The 26,330-nt window shown below is 32.5% G+C and overlaps 2 protein-coding genes across 5 annotated transcripts in view; one reads left to right on the forward strand and one right to left on the reverse strand.

Moving 5' to 3' along the window:
* cpx (synaptic transmission protein complexin) overlaps nucleotides 1-26,330 on the reverse strand; it is a 972,531-nt gene that overhangs the window by 285,111 nt on the left and 661,090 nt on the right. The gene's annotated exons all lie outside the window — the stretch shown is intronic.
* Nucleotides 16,881-24,274, forward strand: LOC140438527 (uncharacterized). The gene is made up of 2 exons (XM_072528187.1): nucleotides 16,881-17,029; nucleotides 22,249-24,274. Exon 2 carries the CDS (start codon nucleotides 22,256-22,258, stop codon nucleotides 23,927-23,929), a length of 1,674 nt encoding a protein of 557 aa, XP_072384288.1. The 5' UTR covers nucleotides 16,881-17,029; nucleotides 22,249-22,255; the 3' UTR covers nucleotides 23,930-24,274.

Raw genomic sequence — 26,330 nt, forward strand, 5'->3', positions numbered from 1 at the left:
ACCTTGGTATTAACAGGGGTTTTAAGGTACTTATTGAAAATATTCAATATACATTCACCACTAGAAGAACAGAACCCAACTAAACCAATAATCCTTAAAGAATTTTTTGAAAAGAGCTGTTTTGTTCTTCCACGGAAAATAATGAACCCAACTAAACCAATAATCCTTAAAGAATTTTTTGAAAAGAGCTGTTTTGTTCTTCCACGGAAAATAATAAAGTATAAAGAAAATAATTAAGATCGAACCTTTAATTAGCATTAACCTTTGTGTTTAAAACCCTGTTACCAGCTTGAAAAATATCCTTTGCCAAAAGATACACTTATGCCTTGTTATACGTTTGAAACAGAGGAATTTTTTATTACTCTCCCACGTTTTTCCCTACCACAGAGAGTCTAAAATTTGCTTTTAGCATACAGCAAAGCGTTTCGTTTGAAAGTTAAGGAATTTCCTCAAATATTCGGTTAGTACAAAGTGCGGTTTTCTGTACACTCTGCCTCTGGTTTCCGTTTATTTAATTTAGCAAAGGTAGAACATTTTCGCGGAAAGAATTGGATTCATAAGCGGAATTCCGAATTGCGAAAAATACAGAAATGGATATTTAGTTTGGCTGTAGCTGAACATAAATGTGCCGAACGTGGCGAGAACACATATCTGTGTTTATAGAAAGTATTTGTTTTAAGAACAGATACGATAATGTTTTTCTAGCGTTTTGGGTATAGCTGCATTGTCGATTGAAGTTTTATTATTACAAAACTAAACGTTTGTAATAAAGAAAAGGAAACATTTCGTGGAAATAATAAGAAACGAAGAAACTTGCAACGCGATATCGAGAAAATATAATTTACAATTCGCTGGGGAAATACCAACACATTGTAAATATCGGTGTAAAATTTTTAAAGAAAATACTCAGTTGCCATCGAAGAAGATAAACAAATTTTTAACAAATAGGTATTTAAGATTTGAATTAGACTATTGATTAATGAAATCGTTTTATTAATCTTAGATTAGACTCCATACCGTTGATTTAGATTGTTTAGCTATTATCAACTTGAATAGTTTATTGTTGCAATTTCGCAAATTAAAATGTTTGAAATAGTTCTAATTGGTACTAGCAACCCTATCTAATACATAAATAGATACCTTAGACAAGGAAAGAGAGCTATCTTAGACAAGGAATAGCCCAGTCTGGTTATACAAAAATCATCGATTTCACGGCAAAATGTTTCGCAGATATCTGAAGCTTTTAAGACATAGGTGGGAGTTACTAGATGACGAATAGATGAAAAGGTACTCGTATTTTTACCTTCCGTTTTTTTTAACAATAATTTATGGTCACAATTTGATTTTTTATTTATAAGTTTTTTCCCTTATAATTTAAATAAACAATATTTATACCATTTTTTTATATCAAGAATATCTTTATTTTTCCGTTTTTTCAATTAAAATTGATAAATAATATACGGAGATATTTGCACAAAAGCAGTTTTTTGCACTAATTTATAAATTCATTTATATTTTTTTATTAACAAAATAAAATGTTATTAATACATTTCAACATTGAGGAATTACCGTCCTTTAAATTTGTGCGAAATTTCCCACCGATCGGTCAAATAGTTTAAAAGTTATTCCATTTGTTTATCCCTGGGACTAAATATTTAAACCATTGAACTTGCCCTCTGAATAATGCTAGACACATTTAACAAATTTCATAGGATTCTTTAAGACTTATACTGTCTCAGAAGTTAAATGAATATTGAGTTTTCATCGAAATTATTTACAAAATAAACGTTTGAAAAAGGGGTATATTTTTTACTTATAAACAATTGTAATAACTTCTATATTTTTCAAGCTACAGACTTGTACGTACAACCATTAGATAGCTGGTAAAAAAACTCACATTTAACAAACAAAAATAAACCTTCTATGAACAATAGGAACGAAGTTAGCGACAATTTTTTTGTTAATTATATCTTCATTGTTTATAAACATTAAGAAGTAAAATTTGCACAAATTTTTAATGAAAATCTAAACTTTATATTGAATTTTATAGCTATAAAATTCATCCAATTTTTCGAAACTTAAAACCTTTCGAAACGAAGTTACTTTCGAAAGATCGACATGGAAAGTGGAGGGGAAACTGTTTCAGCTCCTCGCTGCAAAATTTAATATTATGGTTACGGATTTATCATTCAAAAGCTTCAACAGTTCTGTAGGAATTTCATCAGGTCCATTTGCTTTTCCATTTTTAGCGTTTCTTATTGCGTATTCTACTTCTTCTTTCAATATGTCTGGCCCAGTTCCATTGATTATCTGAGTTAAGTTGTTTCTATCGTCTTCAAATAATTCATTCAGGTATTCTGTCCATCTTTTTATTTTATTCTCTAGATCTACAATAAGATTTCCATCTTTGTCTTTAAGTTTACCTATTTGGCATTTCTTTATGCTTCCTGTTATCTCTTTTACTTTTTTGTGCATATTGAACGCATCGTACTTTTTCTCATAGGTTTCCATTTCTTCACATTGTTCTTTAATCCACCCCTCTTTGGCTTCTTTTATTCTCTTTTTTGTGTGTTTATTTATTTCTTTGTATTTGTCTGGGTAATTCTTCATCTTTCTTCTTTGTTCCACTAAGTCTAGTATATCTTGTGTCATCCACCCCTTATTCTTTGTTGTTGTTTTTGTAAGATGTTTCTTTCCTGCTGTTTGTATAGCTGTATTTATGTAGGTACTTTATTGTTAATTATAAAAATACAAACAATTATAATTAATATAAGGAATATAATAATATAATGTGTAAAAAATTACCTTAAATTTAATTTATAAAATATATAAGTATCATTACATCATTGATATAAAATGAAAAAACATATGTTGATTTTCCGGGATTTTCCGAGATTTATGGGGGGTGAAAATTATGTCATCATTATTAATACTGCGACAGACTATTCGAGCAAATTAAAAAAAAAGTAAGTATTTAGGGTGAATTTCAAATGGACTCAATTTTTCCGAGTTTTCCCATATTTTCTGGCCAGTGAAAACTATGTAGTTATTCATATTTCGACGAGCTACCCCAGAATAAAAAAAAAAGAGGCTTGCAGCTGCAAAGGAAGCCGAGATAATGTAAATTTTTCCTGCGTGTTGCAATTTGAAGTTCCGATGCCGAAAAAAAAACGGAGCTGAAACAGATATCCTCTCCACTTTCCTATGTCGATCTTTCGAAAGTACCGTCCTTTCGAAAAATTAGATAAATTTTATAGCTATAAGTTTCAATATAAAGTTTGAATTTTCATTCAAAATTTGTGCAAATTTTACTTCTTAATGTTTATAAACAATGGAGATATGATTTTTTTTTAAAATAGTCACTAACTTAGTTCCTATTGGTCATAGAAGGTTTTTTATTTTTTAATGTGAGCTTTTTTACCAGCTATCTAATGATTGTACGTACAAGTCTGTAGCTTGAAAAATATAGAAGTTATTACAATTGTTTATAAGTAAAAAACATACCCCTTTTTCAAACGTTTATTTTGTAAATAATTTCGATGAAAACTCAATATGCATTTAACTTCTGAGATAGTCCAAGTCTTAAAGAAACCTATGAAATTTGCTGAATGTGTCTAGCATCATGCATAGGGCAAGCTCAATAGTTTAAATAATTAGCCTCAGGGATAAACAAATTAAATAACTTATAAAATATTTGACTGATCGGGGGGAAATTTCGCACAAATCTAAAAGATGGTAATTCCTTGATGTTTAAATGTATTAATACCATTTTATTTTATTAATAAAAAAATTAATAAAATTTATAAATTATTGCAAAAAAACTGCTTTTTTGCAAATATCTCTGTAAAATATTTATCAATTTTAATTTAAAAAACGGGAAAATAAAGATATTGTTGACATAAAAAAATGACATAAATACTGTTTATTTAAAATATAAGGGAAAAAATTTATAGACAAAAAATCAAATTGTGACCATAAATTATTGCTTAAAAAAACGCAAGGTAAAACTAGGAGTATCTTTTCATCTATTCATCATCTAGTATCCTCCACCTATGTCTTAAAAGCTTCAGATATCTGCGAAACATTTTTCCACCTTTTTTTTTAACCAGACTGGGCTAGAAAGAGAAAGGGCAGGTAACGTTCATTCAATAAACCTTCGCAAAGTGAGTCTAGTTTTGATGAGAACGCCATATTTTGGTGCCTGCTTTGCCTATTACTACCTCTCGCAGGGTTACCAGATCTACTAATTTCAACTTCAATTTACTGATCTACTGAAACACTATATCGATCTACTAAAAAATATGTAATGATAAAATCATGTTCATTTATTAATACATATATATCCATTATCCTCAATCTACTGAAAAAATAAAATATAACCTGGCAACCCCTTTGGTACCGGTTTAGGCGTCAGTCACTTCCATACGACTACGGAGACTAGGAGAACCCCACCAAGAAATAGGCCACATTGGCGCTAGAAGTACCCATCTTGACTGCCGCAATAGGTGTGCTCTTGCTGCTCTTGGGAATAAGCCAATAAGCTGTCTCTTGTTTTTTTGACCGTCGAGCAAAGAGGGTCTACTGTTCGACGCCCTACGCGGCACAGCAGTCATATTGTAACTCCAGGTTTATAGTGTAAAATACAGATGAGCAAATATGCACAAATATATATATATATATATATATATATATATATATATATATATATATATATATAATATATATAAATACATATCATTATATTCAAACACTTTTTTAAATAAAACAATTAAATTTGTTATAGTACTATATTAAAAACATACTGCTCCATTTTTTAATACAAAAGGAGTATTTACAAACATAATGAACAATCTGTTAATTTTACGTGTGTATCAGTGATATTATTAACTTCTGATATCACTGCTATTGAAAAAACAGTAAATATTTATATTTTTCAAAATTGTTTATCAAAAACTTCTGTCGTCGATATAAGTACATAATATATTGTTATGATATGCAAGTTTTTGAGATCCAGGGAAGAAGAACATTTTGTATTTCTAGATATAAGCAAGTGATCATTGCATAATAAAAGATTCTTTTCGTTTAAATTGTTTTGTATATACAAAGAACAAATATTATATTTTGATCAAAATATAGATTCAGACATTGGTTACAAAGCTATTTTAAGTAGTATCATATATTGTTATATTTAAGTTCATTAATAGGAGGAAAAGATTTTCTAATTTCTTCTGCAATTCTATTAACAGCATACGCCAAACATGTTACATGTTGAACTTTTAAATAAAATATTTTAATATGTTGTTCTGTTTTGACCCTATAGGGTACAGCATCAGATAAGAACAGCAAAAAATATTTACAAGGAATGGGATCTGGTAGAAGAACTTCCCTAATTATTCTTGTGCGAATCCTGTAACTGTTTAGAAAATCATTGGTATTTTCTATCTGTTTGCAGACAATTTGCAGCAATCAGTAAATGAGCTATATAACAGAAGGTTATATAACACCTTCCGTTTGATTAACAGCCAATTTGCAAGACATTTATTAATAAAGACCTACAGTTTATCTGTAAGGGTTTTTGTTACTTTCCAGGTTTCACATCCGTAGAGTAGAACAGATATGACATTTGACTGGAATATGCGGATCTTTGTCCTTGTAGTATACTCGCCAGATCACCAAACAGGGTTGAGCATGTTGAATGCTTGTTGAGCTTTTCGTACCCTCATACGAATATTGTCCCCTGTACCTCCACTTTCTGTTATGACTGTTCCAAGATACGTAAAGATTTCCACATTTTCAATCTGCATGTTGATAGTAAATAGTGTGTTATTTCTTACATTTACTCTCATGAATTTGGTTTTACTAATATTGATTTTCAAACCTATTTTATTGGCTTCAGTGGAAAGTGTTTCCAATTGATCATCCATGCTACGTTAAAAAGAAGCAGAGCAAGCACGCATCCCTATCTGACTCCAGTAAGTATGTCAATTTCCTCGCTGTTGATTCCATTGTGGGTCCCACTGCATTTCGTCTTAGTGTACAGTGACTTTATAATGGAAATTATTTTATGCGTGATGTTTCTTGGCTCTAAAATTTTCCATAAAACAGCTTGAGATAAGCTGCCAAAGGAACACTCGAAGTCAACAAAAACCATGTATAGTGGTGTATTTCATTCAACCGATTATTCCATTTTTACCCTTACAGTATTAATGTGGTCTATGCAGGGAGATTTTGGTCTAAATCCTGCTTGACCAGCTCGAAATTCAATCTTGTTTGGTAATCTTTTAAGTATGATGGTCGTGAAGATTTTATTTATTGCGGTATGCAAGGTTATTCCTCTCCAATTTTTGCACAGTGTGAGGTTGCCCTTTTTTGAAAGCTTAATAATGTTACTTTACAAACTTTACTAGATGCAATAAATAGTGAATGCATTCAAATGGGACTTGACATCAACACAGATAAGACCAAATTTATGATAGTATCAAGGAGTCCAATAAATAATGAACAACTAACTCTTGGTGGACAGAAAATAGAGAAAGTGACAAAATATAAATATCTGGGAGCTTACATCAACACAGAATTAGATCCAGACCAAGAGATCCGAGTACGAATAGAAATGGCAAGGGCAGAGTTCTTAAAATTCAAACAATTGTTCTGTGACAAAAATCTGAATACTGCGCTCAGACTGAGGTTTGTTGAATGTTACGTCTGGTCGCAACTATTGTACGGGGTAGAAACATGGACACTAAAAGCGCAAATAGTTAAGAAGATTGAAACCTTTGAACTTTGGATATACCGGAGAATGTTGAGAATTCCATGGACTGCCAGGGTCACCAATGAGGAAGTGCTGAGAAAGATGGGTCGAGACAAAAAATTGTTGAGAACGATAAAAGTACGCAAGACTGCATACCTTGGACACATACTAAGAAATAATAAATATAGTCTTCTGCAGGTCATCATGCAGGGTAGAGTCGATGGCAAAAAGGGAATAGGTAGAAAGAGGAAGTCATGGCTGTGAAATATTCGAGACTGGACAAACATGACTGTAGACGAATTATTCCACGTTGCAAAAGACAGAGAAGCTTTTAAAAATGTGGTCGCCAACCTCCGTTAATGGGGACGGCATAGGAAGAAGAAGAATAATGTTACCCCTTTTCCAGCCCGCTGGAATGCGGTTTGTTTTCCACATAACTCTAGCATACTCCTAAAATTTTTCTAGAATTTGTTTTAAAATATATAGCATTTATAGTCTTGCTTCCTGGTCTTAATCTATTTTGGTAGTCTTCAAGTATTTTTCTGAATACTTTATTTTCTTATTTATTATATTTGTCAATATTTTGTATATCCAATTTAAAATCTTGATTGATCCACAGGTTTCACATAATTTTTTGTGCTCTATCTTTTATATAGGTGTAATGATTCCAGTGTTTCATTTTTTAAGTATATCTCGAGTAGATTCGGTATGAATTCCTCATAAAAGCTACAGCAAAACAAAATTCTGCTGTTAAATTTTCCTCTTTAGTTCCCACAGTTGATTTAGTAAATGAACACTTCAAAAGAGTTTATTTACAAACTCAGATCTGGTTCGGTAACAAAAATATTATCCCAACCAATTGGGGATGGATAAAAGTTGAGGATTAATAATTAATACGAAACATTGCAATTACATTGCAACAAAAAAAAAATGCAAATAAAACTAAAAATTAAATATAATAATTAAAATGAGAAAATTACAATACCTGGTATATGTTATAAGCACAGATAAATATCAATTGATGCAAGTGATTATGCCGGGAGAAGGATTTCTTGGTTAAGAAACCTCAGGGAGTGGTTCGATTGCAATTCTATTTAACTTTTCTACGCAGCAACCTCCTTGCTCAGAATTGTTATGCTAATACCCAATCTTCGTAGTGGAGATGACACATGAGGTTGAAGAATATAACAGTTACGGTTTTTAAATGTGATCGTGGAAACAAGTTATACCTTGTACCATTGAAATCCAACACAAATATTCTATGTCTTTTTAGGAATTTATCAATATGACATATTTAACAAAAATATCCGGCCCATTTTCTTAAAGTTATGCAGTTGTCCTGCTCCGACTGAGAACATAACGACGTCGTTGAAAAGAAAATCGATCGGCGATTGCCGCTAAACATGAGGCCCGATATCTAAAATATTTCATTAAACTAAGCGTCCAGAATTTGCGAAATTTAATTTACAATTCTGCACGAAATACTGAGAATATTAATAACTGAGACATTCGGGATGCAATTTCCATTTTGAATTTATACAAATTCTCAGAATATTCATCAAGTTACGGTAATTCTAATTTAAGGTAAACGGAAAATAATTCTTGGGTTTAAAATATTTTGGAATTTAGAAAGTTTTTACCCAAATATTTAAGAAGCTACAACAAAGATTAGAATGTATAGAGAAAAGTTGGGCTGTACTTTTTAACTTACTTTATAACTTTATTGTCGGAAATTTTCGTTGATAAGTAAGAGAGAGGAATGCTTTATCCTTTGGACTAAGAAAGCAGTATCAAGGTACTAAACAAGAAAGTTCAACTAGGCAGCTGGAAAATTAATAGTGAAAGTCTAAAAATACGTTACATGGAGATAACTGTCTACACATTCTTTCAAAAGAGGGAAATTCAGTTTATTACATATAAAGCTTGACAAAACCATTCTCAAATATACTTTTTCATGACAAAAAAAGAATAATTACGCGAAAGAAAGGACTAAAAGGTACTAAACAGCAAGACCGTAAGGCGAGACTGTAAAGAACATAAATGTTTCTTGTGCTGCACATTGAAGTAAGAAGCCAAAAAAAACCCAAATTAAATTATCAATCGCAATCAATTAATAGATGTTAAGATGATCCACGTCCTCAGTCCGTTATCTTACGCAAAAATGAAGTCATGATATTTGATTGACTGTGATTGACCATTCAACTCTATTTTGATCTTTGTGTTTTATGTTTTAACTTGATCATACCACCCTGAAAGATCTGCCTCTTGATCTTCAGCCTTCGACTATAGCTTCGACGATCGTCCATCCTCCTGCATACCCACACCTTAAACGGGTTGATTCGATTAAGTCAGCTTTCTTAATAGTCCACTTTTCAAAAGCAGATGTTTTTCTTTTTCTTCCTCTTCTTCCTACTATTTATAAGCAATTCCGCTTGTTCATTGGCGGATTGATACCTGTACGGAAGGTTACTCCATCTTTGACTACACGGGTGTCCTCCATTCTACTTATGTGATTATTTAATTCTTTTTTTTCTATTTAGTGCCCATTCGTTTATACACTGTACGTTACATTTTCTTCTAATGTCTTTACTTCTCTTTCGATCTCTCTACGTATTTCCTGTAATTCTTGTCAGTACCCTCATTTTTGCAGTTTCCAGTAGCCTTTGTGTTGTGTGTGTCTCAGGAATTGTTTCTGAGGCATATGTCACTATTAGTCTTACACTGACTTTATAAATATTTGACTTCATCTCAGTATTAATATGTCTGTATATAAGACATCCTGCCAGTCTATGTGCTTTTTGTACTTGATCTCTCACTTATTTGTCCAAGTATATTCCACTGCCAGTCCACGTAATTAGAAAGTATTTTATTTCCACTACTTGTTCAATGCTAATGCTATCAATTTCACATCTGGTTGGTTCTTTGCTGGTTACTATTGTTTTAGTTTTCTTAGATGAGGTTGTCATATTAAATTATTTTGCTCTTATGTTAAATCTGTGGACCAGTCTTTGCAGACTATCTTCATCTTGTGCTAGTAATATTCAGTAGTATAGACGAAAAGCCTGTTATTCATCTGCTAAACTTATCCTCTGATTCATTAGTTCTTGCAAAATTTTAGTTGTAAGTTTTAGGATAGTATTTAACCAGTTTAAACCTTTCTAGTTTTCTGGCTGCTTTTTATCTCTCTTTTTGAATAGCAAATTAGTTTGCTGGTTCTCCATTCTTCCGGTATTTTATTGTGTTTTATAATTTTGGTAGTTAATGTTTGTTAACAAATGAGTTAAACAAGTGGCAGAAGATCTTGAAAAGATCATGGATCAGAGAAGTACAAACACAGGTGTAGGATCGTAAATAGAAAACTCTTGTTGTAACATTGAAATATCAATGTTGTGCCTCACAGGAAAACTCTAGAAAGCAACGGTACTAAAAACAGAAAATAAAATGAACTACAATTCCACTAAAGTTAGATAAATGAGAAAATAATAATAAGAGTGAGGACAAATTTTATGTTGTAAATTTAGAAATAATGGATAACTTAAAACTTGAAAACTTACAGTTGTGGTGTTGATGGTTCGTGTCACAAAAGAAAGAGACAGTCTTTAACACAAATTGTGGAATTAGTGAAGTCCAATGCGAGTGTGGTGGTAGCCAATCTAGGAGTGTTGAATTTAAGTGGAATCATATTGTATTATGATAGATTTGAGAAACAAGGTATTGTTATCTCACGGAACACTTTACTATTATATCTTACGGAGAAGGAGCTACGCGTTACACAAAGTATTGTGTAAATTGACAGAAAATGTCAGAAACAAAGTATTGCTTCTGACAGAGCACTATTTGAGGTGGTACCTCTAATGAGTGAAACTAAGCACGTTACAAAAAGAATTGTAAGAGACAATAGGTAACAAAGTATTGAGTATACTCAGTGAAAACACATTTTTTCCTTATAGCTAAAGTTAAAACTATGAAAATATATGAAGCAGTATTTTTATAATATATAATAATAATATAATTTAGCAGTTTTTCATATAATTTTGAAATCTACACTGGTGCTAAAAACAATAAAAAGCTTAGAGTTTTAGAAGACTCTCAACAGCCTGAGAGCCTTTGACAATTATTATACTTCTTTGACTTTATTGCAATATTTAGATAGAAGGCGTAGTCGCATTCCAACTGTAAATTGCCGCCGGAAGATTCTGCAAAGAAAATTAACCGTAGGGATTCTGTTAAATACGTATGTGACTTTAAAACAAAACAGTGTGTTCGTTACCAACATTTCTGGCTATAGGGTTAATAATAAATATACCTAGTGACTATATAACCAAGTTAACGAACTTAACGACGTATAAGAAGAAAAAATTACAGAAAAGAAAAAAACTATGCCAGAGTTGCCAGAGAATAGGTCGGATGCAGATGTTAATAATGTAAAAATGGTAAAAGAAAAATCTTCAGTACCAAATAGTAAGTCTTTGATCAAACTGAATAATTCAATGTGAATGGGAGGTTTACAGAAAGACAGAAAGTGATCAGAAACTGTAATGTGAAATGTCAAGACGAATGGAATTGCTGGACAAAATATAACAGTCAGAATTATTCATAGAATGCCACAATTCTTAATTGAACTACACGATATAATATTATATCAATCAAAATTAAAATACAGATTAAAAAGATACGAGATTTAGTGTTATATTCCAATTTTGATTTATTGCACTTTTTTTGGGATAAAGTTTAATATCAATGTTTTGTTTTTTTGAAAAATTTTCTACTAAAGTTGGACTAAATTTTGTAAATATTTACATGTTCAAAAATTCAAATATCCAGTGTTTTTCAGAAAGATACACAAACATGTATTTTTACAACAAAGCTTAATTTATAGTACATATTCATTTAAATAACATTGTCTCGTATACACCGGACATAAAAAGATATGTTTCGCCTTTCAAGTACCATCTGGCAATTTTCCTGTATTCACTATTATAGAAATACGTAGATGGGTCTCAAAACCACTCCGTCCCAACTATAATTGGACCTGATGGCTTGTTTCCCTTTATCCAATTCTCCCTTTTCCATTTCCCCGCGTTCTCCACATTCGCATATGATTAATTAATTTTAATTTGATAAATTAGGGCTCCTCTGGCAGAATTGATGCTTTGACCACAGAACAGAGAGATAGAATGGCTCTGATTTAGAGTAACGCTCTAATTTTAATGCTTGGTACAAATAGCGAAACTTTTAAGGTTATAAACAAGTTTTTACTTTAGTAGATTTTCGCAGAAAAAAAAATAGATTTTAAGCTTATAGGAAAAAGGAGAAAGAATAAATAATAAACAAGCATAAAATAATTATCGAAGGCTAATAAAAAGAGATATGCGATAAAGACAAAGTGTAGCTTAAGGTAGAATAAGGTGAAACTAAATTTGTTAAATACAAATATATCTTTAATAAGCAAACAAGGGTAAAACTAATGCCCTGTGTCCATATGATGAATAGTCCATTCTTTCACAGTAAAATATTGTAAACTGTCAGAATTTTAAAAGGATGCACCGATTTGGATGATATTTTGTAAGTAAACTTAGCTTAGTCTTCAAAACTTATATAAATAAAATGTGTGTTTTTAAGGGGTGAAAACCACACATATACTGATGATCTCGTAATATTTGAACAAAACACAAACTTAACCAACCTTTCAAATCTTGCTCAAGAGGTATTATTAGACATCGAGAAATGGTTGGTTGAAACTGTTCTCCAAAAACCAACTTGCCTCACAAATTTCATTAGATATGTACAGGGTGTCTCAAATTGATGTTTTGCAGGCTATACCGAAAACTAGAGAAGATAGAAAAAAAGTAGTTAAGATGTTATGACTTTTTTTTCGTTAAAGTAACGATTTCTTAATCAAATAATCAGTAGCTCCCCACATTAGCGAGAAACAGGGCGATTATTGAGAAATGCCGAAAACGACAGGGTTAAATATCTCCTTTATTAAGAAAAATTAAAAAAAAACTTTATCGAAACTTTATAGATATATTATGGAAGGGTTTAGCGGTGCACAAAATTTTTTTTAGTGGGTTTCACTAAGGAGATATAATACCTTATCATTTTTTTTTTTTAAATGGCCAACCTATATATTTTAATAATTTTCGTTTAAATTTTTAATTATCTTTTACCTTAGTGAATTATCTATATATATATATATATATATATATATATATATATATATATATATATATATATATATATATTCAGTAAAGATACTTCAACAAAATTCAACACAATTATATCTATGAAAAATCGAGTAACGACAAACTGTGATCGGAGTTTTCTAGATGTCAATTTAAAGAAACTTTTTGAAATGTTTTTAAACAATGGCTACCCAAAACATATAATAAAAAAACATATTTATGACACTCTTTTAGTTTCATACAAAAAAATACTTTACACACAAAATTTAACAGACCAAATTGTCCCACTTTTCATCACATTTCCGAACATTAAATTTATTAAATACAATCTACTTCTAAATTCAAGGTTATTTTCAAAAATAAAAGTTAAAACTCCAAATTCACTAATGAGTAACATAATTTACCAGTTTAACTGCAGTCAATGTCAAAATTGTTATATTGGTCAAAAAAACTCTTGTACCTTGGGAGACCACCACTTGAAGACAGGACATTACTTTGACTTCAATAATGTAAAAATCTTGGAATAAGTTAATAATCATTATAAAAATCGACTTTTCCTTGAAATGGTACGCATTAATAAAACTCCTGAATCTATCAATTATAAGAATGGCACCAACCATTTAAGTAATATCTACTGCAACATACTAAACAATATATGATATGATATATCTTAACCTTTAAAAACAAACTCACTTAATAATCTTCTAGTAATGCTACCTACAATTTTATTTCATTTCTAAATATCAGTACTACAACAACTTACGTACCGTCAATTACATTTTATAGTTCAATTTAATATGTTCCTGATTCTTTCTCATTCCTCTACTATTAATTGCATCTTTCCACCTTATAGTATCCATAATACCGCCATAATAATTGTTTACTTCAACTTATTCACTAAAAATTGTCCAATATAAGAATTCGCTCTATAAAGTATAATGTATTGCGGTTACCATAACTCCTAAATAAATTAAAATCAAACAAATGTCAATTAGATATGTTAATAAGATTAAAATTTTTACTCTTATAGTTGTAAATACTAAAATATTCACTTTGTTCACATAGAATAATTTTTCTAATAACTTTACAGTTTTCTCCTGAAGAATTCACAAAATCGTGACGACATATTGAGATATAAAACAAATAGAGTTTTATTTCCTAATATATATATATATATATATATATATATATATATATATATATATATATATATATATATATATATATGGTATCTTGTTTAGAAGAGAGCATTTTTTTACACTCAGTAAGAGAGAGCCTACAGTCGTAGTAGAAAGTTTGTCCAGTACACAATAATGAATCTCGTAATTACAATATTACATCGAATTGCATCTTTTTGATTCCACCTCGTATACAAATACTCATTTAAAACTTCGCTAACTGCCTGGACTTCTTGGACGAAAATGCAAACTCTCCGTGGCCGTAAAAAGCTCCATCCAAACCTAAAATCGGTCAAGCGAGCAGTGCCAACAAACAAATCGTCGCCGGTTTGGTGGCGAAGGAGGAATCCAAATTTAAATAACACTCGTATTCTCTACAAAGCAAAGGCGAATGCGATCGAAGCCAAGGCGCCATGATCAGCTGTTTCGCTCCCACTACGGATAGAATCGATCACGCAGTGTTGCCGATGTGTATGAAATAAAGTTGATTATAATATATAATTCACAAGCAATAATTCAAGATATTAATATTTTAACGTGTTAGTTTGTATTGGTAAACATAAAGGTGATGAAAAAGTTTTTTAAATGACAACAGATTTTATAGATATATTCGCAAAATTTATAGAAGTAACTCTTTATTTGCCGTTTGTTCTTAAACATTTGAAAAATTTTGGAAAAAAGATATTGGAAAAAAGTTTCTTGTGCGAAAGCTAAAACGTCCAATAAAGTCTATATTAGTAATTATTATTAGGCAGTGAAAGACAGCTGTCCACAATGTAAATAATGCTTTATTGTAACACGAAGCAAGTACTATAGATACCTCCAATAGAACAATTTAAAATTATTGTCCTGTCAATGATGTGGATTAGCATCCCAGGACGGTTAGCCTCGTCTCAGAAAATGTGAACGTAACTACAATTTGGTACTTAAATTTAACCAGCTTCTTCTAACCGGGCATGAAGATTGGGTGCAAATTGTGAGCCCGAAACCTAGTAACTGTTTTTTATTACAATGAAAAATGGCCGGTTGGAAGAATTGAAGTTATAGTCAATGAAAAAATGAATTGAAAAATGACCTTAACTTTGAGGTTGTTAAAGAATTCAAGTACCTAGGAATAACAATCACCAACGGCAACAAAGTTATAATGAGAATAATGGCGTGAAATAGATCTAATCAGGTCCAAACTTGACGAGGTGGTGTCGTCAGAAGTGACCAATCACGACGCAGATTGTCGCTCTGGCCGGTCAATCACAAACAGTTTTATTAACTGCGTTCTCATTGGCCACCCGGCGGAAGATCGCTGGTAAATTGCAAACACAACGTGTATAAAAAGGCAGCACATCTTCCAATCGGGATGTAGTCTTCTTACACTACTAGCCCCGCTAGACCTTGTTGGCCGAGTGCTATTTGAAAATTCAATGGTCATTCTTTCGTCGAGGTGAAAACTATCAGCTCGGAGTGAACATTCCCTGCCTGGGTAAGCATCGATCTTTGAGATAGGAAAGACAGTGTGCCATTTACCTATCTCAGATCGTGCCAAACTGGCACAGTGTTCCACTGGACCACCGACGGTTAGGAGTGAATAAAAGTCCCAAGTGGACTTAGAATCGCTCCTCACTCGGTCGCCGAGTTAAACTCGCGATTCGCAGTTAGAAACCTTCTCGACGGAAATAATCAATGTCTTTACAGGACATGATTGTTTCCGCGGAAGGTAACGTGCGAGGCGTAGCAACAACGTCAAAGTCGCCACTCCGAGGGTGTTTCTACACATCTCTTGGGATGTGTGCTCGACCATAAGTCGAAACGTGAAGGGCTGGCCCCTCTGTGAAATCTAGGGCGTAGACCGCAATTAAAATACTCATATTCAATGCATGTAAGAAAATAATACACCGTCAAGTAAGAAACCATCGAACTGTTAAAGTATTCTAAATTGACGGTTGGCCTTCGAGGACTACAGAGTCACCGATAAATTTCACGTGAAGTGTGGTACGGGTACACATCATACCCACGAGATCGAGGATGGAGGCGATGAATATTTGCTCCGCCTTACGAGCGGCGGCCGAATTACATCCAGATACAGAAAATACCTCTGTGGATGCTACGGCCGTACGACAGTAGCAAAATCAAAATCTACAAGACCTTAATTTGAATGAGGGCGCAGATACAACAATGAATGAGTTACTTTGTTGGAAAAGAAAAATTTAGTGCGGTATAAAAAGGTCAATAGATTAAAATAAACTGGATATGTGATCAAGAGTAGGGGTAACCTACTTATAAACAATGTGTTTTGGGGAGGAGCAAACGGAAGAAGAGCTGTATAATGTCATAGAAAAAGTAGAAAGCAGTCAAAGAGGATTTGGTGATAACAGGGGAAAACAATATCGAAATTAAGAATGTTTCAATCAAAAGGAGACTATCACCAAGAGACTCATCGGCTTTACTATAGTTTTGTTAAACAATGAAACAATTTATCACATCTACTTAATTCCACTGATTATAGTATTAGCATTAGATATAACAACGCTGTATTGACCAAGCTTACTTAACTCTTATACATTTGAAATTACTAGAAACCCTAAACCGACTAAAACGGATGCAAAAAAACTACAGAAACATTCTCGAGTGATATTTGTATTCTATAAATAGATATAAGCAGACAATGTACTCTCAAGGTAACTCTTTTCACAAAAAAGGCGAGATCATCACAAAAAATATTTACAGAGAGCTTAAATCCGGCAACATTGTAGGAGGATCCAGTCTCTACGTCATGTGAAAACACCGGCACATAGCACTTTACCGGCTCGATTTGCTAGTTCAACTTCAGAAATAATACACAATTGGTAATCATTTATATTTACAATTTGTTTAATGTCTATACACAATGTCAGCAAATATCTCCTGAATTATTAACGAAGGTAAGTCGTTTTAAAATTGTTTACTGTTTGCTGATAAATTATCGAGGAAATTTTATTGATATTGTAGCATAACCTCACTTTCTAATCTAAAATCTAGATAAATATTATTAATTTGTTATTCTAGAACTTGTAATTTGTATAATTTGTGGTATAGTTATCTGATTTTAATTTCCTTTATGTAGATTGTCCGGCTAATTGCACCAAGTATTTAGTGTTGTTTAATCGTGCATATTACAAGGGGAGTTTGTAAAGTTCTTTAATTAAGTGAAACAAAGGGAAAAGGTCGTGTTTGTACAATTTAGAAGTTGAATTTAGCTAGTCTAGTTTGTCGTATATAAGGGATAATTACAGTCGAGCGCAAATTAATTGAATACTCATAACAAACCTACCTATATTAAATTCACTGAGATCTCTTACGAATTCTTTAATATATTAAATAGTTTAAATCTAATATTTCGCTATCAAGCTTGTATGACTTGGCTTCTTCAATTCTATCACTAGTAGATCTAGAGTGCTACTAAAATCCTACATGCTCTATAAGGTTTAGATCTGAACTTCTATCTGACAACTTCGGTACCCGAATGCCAACATCATGAGGATACTGATGCCATTGTTGCAGTGTACGATCGAGTGTTATCCTGCATAAGAAGGAAATACTCCAATTACTCCTTTACATACATGGCAGTGTTTAGTCCAGACAATAACAAATTATTGCACTTAAAAATAGTCCAGTAGCAGATTAATAGAACATACATTTTTATCCCTACTTGATCCAATATCGGAGGAAACTACTCTACCATGGGCACCTAACAATGTTCCCGCCAAATCAGTAGAAGCAAATTTCAGTTCTGGTAAAACCTCGAGACAAGACAACGATTTTCAGTAGCTTCAATGGATTTTCTGTTCAGGTAATGTCGAATCGGAACCTCTTTAAAATGTCTAAGTGTATCAGTTCTCATCAATGTTTGTACTTTAACACATACTTATCTTGTTGGTGGTAAAAAATCATTATAAAAAGAATCAACTTAAGCTGCTTCTTTGGATTTCATTAGTTTTTATTTTACTATTACTAAACAAGTAACTTCTATGAAAAAATGGTTTATGCTTACATTTGAAGATGTATCTAGAGAAAGAGTTAAAAGATACAAATACCCAGAACCTGAATTTCAAAAAATAATGATCAAACAACAGGAATAAGAGTCAGGTTAGACATTGTAGGAAATGAGTTTTTGATTACTACAATATGAACTTCAAAGCTGAATACTTAAGCAAGAACACTTAAGCAATCAACAAGTTAGTCATTTGAAATGCGATGATACAAAAGGATGCTTCGAATATCATGCACGTAGAAGAAAATAAACACAAAGAAAGTTACAATATCTAGAACATGTAATGAGGAAACAGCGATATTAAATGCTCAGAGTGATCATCATCATGACATCTACACTCCTAGCCGAGTGATTTTCGCCCCCTTAGGGCTCTTCCCATTCATTTGTCGCAGGAAATCAGTCCGCATTAATATTTTGGTTTTACAGTTGGTTGTGTGAATTCTTCTACAATGTTTCTCCATTCTTTCCTGTTTTTGTTTATGGTTTTCCAATCTCTAACTTCCATCTTATTAAGGTCCGCAATTATCGGGTCCTCCCATCTCGTCTTCTCAAAGAGAATGGTTTAAATGTACCTAGTTCAATAGAGCTTTACCGAGTACCCGTAGATATATCGGAAAATAATGATGATATATTTCTATGAATTTAGACTGCCAGGGCTAAAATAGAAGAAGAAATTTATTTTCGGAAAGTAGGAAATCAAAAAGAACTACCAACAGTATATTCATCCAAGAGTTTTAAAGTTGGCTATCCAAACAGCTTAAGATTATTCTTGTTATCGTTCTTTTACTGGATGTAATATATTTTTGGCATTTTAAATTAAAGGTGAACAAAAGTTTTTCGAATTAATTGAAAAAAGACTTGATTTAAGGCAACAAGCAGAGATATTTTACAGTAAAATCGTTGAACTAGAAGATATTTTTGAAGCTGGTAGTTACTGTGAAATATTGTTATATGGAGCTGCCAAAGATATACAAATACATTTTTTTATTAACTCAAATTAAAATTACAATCTATCCAAAAATAAAGACTAAAGTAATTTGCTTGTTTACATAGCGAGAGGAAGCCCCTTCCAGTGGAAAGTTCCTTGTTTTTATTTAGCAATTGTAAATGTTACTAATTTATTGTGAATAATTTAATCAAAAATTATGTATGGTAAAAGCAATAAAATAATAAAACACAATCACAACTACATATCACATAATTAAGGCAGAATTTAAAATACAGTAACTGTTCAACTGTAAACTGTAACTGTAAAATTCAACTGTTGAATTTGGTTAAACACTAAATCTGTTTGGTATAATATATGGTATAATAATATGGTATAATAATTTGGTATAATATTTGGTATATGGTATAATATATATTTATATATCATTTGGTTTAAAACGTTTCAGCCTACGCACTTCATTATTGTCATCGAAAACCGCTTCCCGAGTACATTGAGAAGCACTTTTATCAGTTCACCATATTTGACACTGTAACTTGTTACAATTTCTTTTACCGGAGGCACTTCTAGATCTGTTTCTATACAGGATATAACATACCATGGAACATTTATTATAGACTTTAACACTTTATTCTGGAAGCGTTAGAGGATTGCAAGATAAGAATTGCTAGCGGTGCCACATAGATGAATACCATTATGTCTATATGGGCTTGAGGACCGCCTTGTATATAAGCAGTTTGTTATCTAATGTTAATTTAGAGTTTTGACCAATCAACCAGTACATATATCTAAATTGATGTCTAAAAGATGTGCTTATGCCAGATTAGTCGTTTGTCAAGATAGATACCTAAGTATTTTGTGTCGTTCGCCTTACTTAATTGCCTACCATTGAGTGTGACCGGAGGGCATTCACCTCGTTTCATTGAGAAGGTTACACATATAGACTTGGTCTAATTTACTCTAATTCGCCATTGTTTTAGCCAAGTTTCTATTTTATTTAGGTTTTCTTGTAAATTTTCTGATGCTTTTGTGTGGTTAGAGTCCATGGCCAATATTGCGGTGTCGTCTGCAAAAATAGCAACTTCTGTGTTACTGCTGGATGGGAGGTATCTATCTGATAGATAGGATTTTAGGAGTGGAAAGAAAGGATATGGCAATTGTTTCTTTATCTTATAAAGTAGGCCTTCATGCCAAACCTTATCGAAGGCTTGACTAACGTCTAGGAAGGCTGCTGAGAGGTAGGATTTACTTTCCAGCGCGTAGGAGATTTTTTACTATTCTGTGCACTTGCTCGATTGTCCCATGCTTTAGCCTGAAGCCGAATTGGTGGTCCAGAATAAGTTTACTTTCTTCTAAGATTGGAATCAATTTTATCAATAGAAGCTTTTCGAATACCTTTAATAGAATCGGCAGCAAACTTATAGGTCTATAGGGTTTTAGATATTCTGGTTTTTTTTCAGGTTTTGGTGTAAGGATAATCTGTGAAATTTTCCATTGATTCGGAAAGTAGCCTGTTCTGATGATTGCGTTTAAAATGCGCTGCAGATATTTGTAACGTTTTATTGTACATTTTTGCAATAACTTGCTTGTTATCACATTAAACCCTTGGGCTTTTTTGGTTTTGTATGTGACGTTTTTAATCGGTAAGTCCAGTTGAAGCGGGGCTTCTAAGAAGTTATGAATCTCGTTCAAATTATCGTTGGAATCTGGTTCGTTTGGTTCAAAAACTTTTACTAGGTGTTCAGCAAAGGCTGCGGCTTTTTCTTTGTTATCTCTAGCCCATTTACCCTGTCTCTTATTGAAGGACAATATTGTTGTGGTTGTTTTAGCTTTTTTGTTGCCTTCCAAAGTGAGTAGTCTGTATCTTTAGAGATTGCAAAAAAACTTAGGTAATCCTCGATAACTTTTTTTATATTATTTAATAACTTTGTTGAGTCTTTGGTAGCACTATTTAGTTTTGCTTTATCGCTAGCGCATCTCGATATCTGCCATTTTTTTCGTAGTTGCCTTTTCTCTAGTATTTTTTGTTTAACTGTAGGGTCGAAATTTTTTTCTGGTTTAGTGTAGTCGATAGTCGGTGTTGCTGCCCACGCTGCTTTCTGTATAGCTATTGTAAATTCTTTTGTTGCATCTTCAATTTCTTGTGGTGTTTTAATGGAATTTTCAGATTGATTTGTGCATCTAAGTGTGTCCTAAATTCTACCCAGTTTGTTTTATGGCTATGGTTATATAAAGTAGTTTGCGTTGGTTTTTCAATAATTTTATCGGACGGTGAGGTTATGATTGGCGAGTGATCCGAGGATAAATCTAGAGAAGACTCAACCTAAAAATAATTTTTACTGAATACTTTTATGATCCAAAAGTCTAGTAGATCGAGTAGTTTTCTTTGATCGATGGGGCAATAGGTTAGATCGTCAGTACTTAAGTATGTTGACTTAATAAATAAATAAATTGAAAAATGTCGAACACTTGGAAAAGTATCTTTAGCAGATGCTAAAATCAAACTATCATTCCTTGTTCCCACTGTATATGTCCTAAATGAACACATTAAAAGAATTTATTATTAAATAGAAGCGTGGCTTGGCAACAAAAACTCTAAAAACAAATTTATGAACAAATTTGTGAATTTAATGCACAATAATTTTTTAATGTAAATGTTTTAGCAATATAATAAATTATTCAAATATGCCATTGAATAATGTTTTACCATTTTTAAATACCAAGTCAAAATAAGGGTTGGTTGTAAGCGTTATCTACAAAAAAATTCTGAGGTTTCCTACTATTTTTACTGCCATATCCTAGACTAGTAAGCATGCAAAAAAATATGTTTATTTTTAATAGTTTTTTGGCTTCATCATATCACTTGAACTTTTTTTGTGAATTTATTGTAGGTATACTGATTTCAGTTGACCTCATGCTCGTCTATTCTTGTCATTTGGCGTTTAATACGTGATTTAAAATTCTTTGTGGAAAGTGATTGCAGTTAAAGCGTTTAATCCAAAATGAAAACTTCTGTTTTCCTCCATTTTTGATTAAATACTTCATCTGAAATCACTTTCCACAAATATAATCGTTATATTCTAAACGTTAAAATAAGTATGTGTGACTTCTATTACCAAGAAATATATAAAAAATATGAACTAAAACTTCATATTTACTTTCAGATCCACCATGAACGTAGAAAACTCATTATCCGACTACTACAAGGTACTACTAACTACTAGTACAAACACCATATTACAGTCAGGATTATTACTAGATGAAGATTTACAAATTTTGATCAATTTTTACAAACAGGATCCGTCAATCACATTTCCAACCTATACTCCATCTTTATTTTTACGAATAAGTTTAGCGTCAGTTGTAGGCAGTCTTGTATTAGCTAATAAATTTACAAAATGGCTCGTATTACCTTCAGCAGTGCTAGCGACTGTAGCAACCGCGGTGGAAGTTAAACAGTCTCGCAGAACCACATACCGAAAAGAACTTGTGGAAAGTATAGTAAATATTTCGAAGAAAATCAACACTCTTAATAGTTCTATAAAAAAGTATTTAAAAACGAGAATTGATATAAAAGATAAAAGCCAAAACGAGTTCTTTCAAAGCTATAATACACAAACTCACGAATTTTTAAAAAATATGATGGCCGGCGAAAAAACATTTTTCGAAAGCATCATGAACAATTTGAAAGTCCTTACAAATTATTCTGATAACTTAAAAGACGATTTTAACTCTTTTAAAAATTTCAAACCGTTAGAAGAAGTACAACTTGATAATATAGAAGATGGATTAAAATTTGTAATTCAAGTTCAGGACCTTCATATTTGGATCATATCAAAGTTATTAAGTTATGTCAGTACCGTATTTCTTTGTCCAAATAAGTCGTTTTATGCTACATCTGTAAATACATTATTTGATGTAACGTTAGATTCGTTGTTGCGTTTTTTAAAAAGTCACTATGAAGTAACGAGAAAATCATTTTCTACCTTGCGTAGTTCTGTTTATACATTACAACAAATCAAAACTCGAAATGACAAACCAATCATATCGAATAAGCTGCAAAATACTTTGACGGCAGCTTTAGATAATCTCTCGATAATTTACGAAAAATCTCAAACTATTTTAACCCGTTTAGAAGCTAATGAAAGTGGATCTTCTGAGCACTTAGAAACAGCTCTTTTAGATCTTAGAAATCATACATACGCAGCATATGAATCAGTTGATTTACTGTGTAGATTATATGGTATTTTAACGTCTCAAAAAATACCAGCTGAGAACGCGACAGTAGTACAAGTAGACAGCAATAGAGCAAAGCTTCCTATCATCAACTACGATGATGACGTCAATATTGTTGAAGAAAATTATGAGCTGTACTTAGACAAAGATTACGAAGAATCTGTAGAGGAACCAAAAAGTCATAAAGATGAATCGTCTGCTTACCTAGGCTTAATGTTGGCGGAACTACAGCAATCTTTGAAGAAACATGAGAGGTTTATAGAAGCAAAGAAAAGAAGAGGAAGTGTTGACGTAAAAGAGATCACTGAAAAGCCAGAAGTGCCTTTCTTTAATTTAGAATCATTAAACTGTAATGTACAAAATGTAGACAATAAAGATGTCGGTAATGGCGCAAATGCAGCCGTAGCAGATTTGTCCATTATTGAACAACCCACATCTCCTCCTGTTCCGCCACCACCACCACCAATGGATTCAAACGTTTTTCAACTGCACGATGTTTTACCTGCTGAGCCACACTCTAGATCGATGTTTGAAGGGATCAAGATGTTGTCTAGTCAGTTAAATAGGGATGAGGAAGTATTCGGCGAATCTGGAGATGAAGATGATTAGTGTGTTTAATGTGCGATCAATAAATTATAAACGACTAAATATTGTATTTTTTTTTCGTAGAAATAGGAACTTATTTGTTATTGAACGTCAATAAAATAATGACATTTCGCTAAAAACTAGTAGGCTATTTTGTTGCAATTGATAAGAAATAATTTATTTTCTGAACACATATATTTCAAAATCTGTCCGCTAGACTCCAAGTATTATACCTTTTTGGAAGTCAGCTCATTTTTTATCGAACTAAAACTGTCACAAGATCCAAGGTGTTACCTTTAGAAAAAATCCGATGACGTCATCACCTTAATGTCTATCACTCTGTATAATTAAATTTGGTTGTATATTGTAGGTCATTAAAATTAGACATTCAAAAGGCTTTTAATTTAGGAAATATCGAATTTATTCCAAACTTTACGGACACACTGTATATTGAAAATAAATGAATTGGAAAAAGTATTAGAGTATTAGCGAAAATATTGACAAGCTCATTAAGGAAAGCTCAAGCTTAAGCTCAAAGCTCGCCTAGTCAAACTAGCTGAGCCAAACCGAGCTTGTGACCATCCCTATTCACCATTTGCAGCGCACTTTTTTACTCTATCACCGATTCCAGAGCTTTTAAATTGAATGTTTTTTTATTAACAATATTACTTTTACTTATGTGACATTTATGGGCCTGATAATATCGAAGCTGAATTTTTAAAACTCTTGGAGGAAGAAGGAATAAATTGGATCACGGCTGTCTTCAATAAAATATACAATACAGGAATCATCCCTGATAAATGGCTAGAATCAGAATTCATAGCGATACCTAAAAAACAGGGGGCTAAAAAGTGCGAAGAATATCGAACAATCAGCCTAATGAGCCACATGTTGAAACTGTTTCTTAGAGTCATCCATGTAAGAATTTATAAGAAGTGCGAGGAACAAATATCGGACAGACAGTTCGGCTTCATTAACGCAGTGGGTACCAGAGAGGCACTTTTTGGAGTACAGATACTGATTCAAAGATGCAGGGACGTTAACTGCGACATATACGCGTGCTTGATCGACTATGAAAAGGCATTTGACAGAGTTCAACATCAAAAGATGATAACCATTTTAAAAGAAGCAGACCTGGATGACAAAGAATAAGAATAATTTCAGAACTATACTGGAATCAGACCGCATACATGAAAATTACCGGAGAAGAAACAGATCACATAAAAATACTACGTGGAGTTAGACAGGGATGTATTCTATCGCCGTTGATATTTAATATGTACTCAGAGAAATTTTTTAACGAGGCTCTTTACGGAATAGACGAAGGCATCCTTCTAAATGGTGAAAGAGTAAACAATGTTAGATATACCGACGACACCATGGTGATAGCAGATAGTTTAGAGGGACTTCAGAGGCTAATGGACAGAATAAACGAGTACAGTCAACAGTACGGACTAAACATTAATACCCACAAAACGAAACAAATGATTATCAGCAAGGAGAATATAAATGGGACTCATCTATACATTAATGGGACGCAGATAGAGCGAGTAAAACAGTATTGCTACTTGGGAACTATTATAAACGAACAGTGGAGCAATGTACAGGAAATAAAGTGCCGCATAGGAAAGGCAAGAACGGTCTTTAACAAAATGAGCGCCATCTTCAAAAGTCACAACATATCCCTAGATACAAAAATGAGACATTTGAGATGCTATGTTTTCTCTGTGTTATTGTACGGGGCGGAGGCATGGACAGCAAGGATCACGAACAAGGAAGTTCTAGAAAAAATGAAGAAGGAACCAAAGATTGTGTTTACGATCAAACGCATAAAATTGCAATATCTGGGACACGTTATGAGAAATCAGCACCGTTACTCCCTGCTGCAGTCTATATTGCAAGGTAAAGTAAAAGGTAAGCGACGACCCGGTAGAAGGAGAATATCATGGCTGCGGAATTTAAGAACATGGTTTAAGAAAACCTCAACGAAGCTGTTTCGAGCCACAGCGAGCAAGGTCATGATTGCCAATATGATTTCCAACATCCGAAACGGATAGGAACCAGAAGAAAAAGAATGTGACATTTGTGAGTATCCATGACAATCCTGTCACGTAAAGATTTATCCAATTCATACTCAACTTCACAAGACTGGGCTAATTTTGTTATATTTGTATAATACGATCTAAGGCACTCGTTCTGAGAGCAAGTCTAAAAACAAATCCTTCAAACAGTTCATTTATTTTTGGTATACAGAATACTTCTATAAGTTCATTTAATACTGTTCATTATTATAGTACTGTATTACAGTTCATTTAATACTGTTTGAACGTTATCTTTTTGTGCATCTTTAAGTTTCAAAGCGTTTATAACTTCAAGTCCTTTTTCACCTATTAAATTTAAAAGGATGGCAACTTTTATTTTGTCG

This window comes from Diabrotica undecimpunctata, chromosome 4 (assembly GCF_040954645.1).
Source record: "Diabrotica undecimpunctata isolate CICGRU chromosome 4, icDiaUnde3, whole genome shotgun sequence".
NCBI classification, from domain to species: Eukaryota; Metazoa; Arthropoda; class Insecta; order Coleoptera; family Chrysomelidae; genus Diabrotica; species Diabrotica undecimpunctata.

Bases quoted from the DNA above. Each gene is read 5' to 3' on its own strand.
- LOC140438527 (XM_072528187.1), top strand. From the start codon at position 22,256: ATGAACGTAGAAAACTCATTATCCGACTACTACAAGGTACTACTAACT.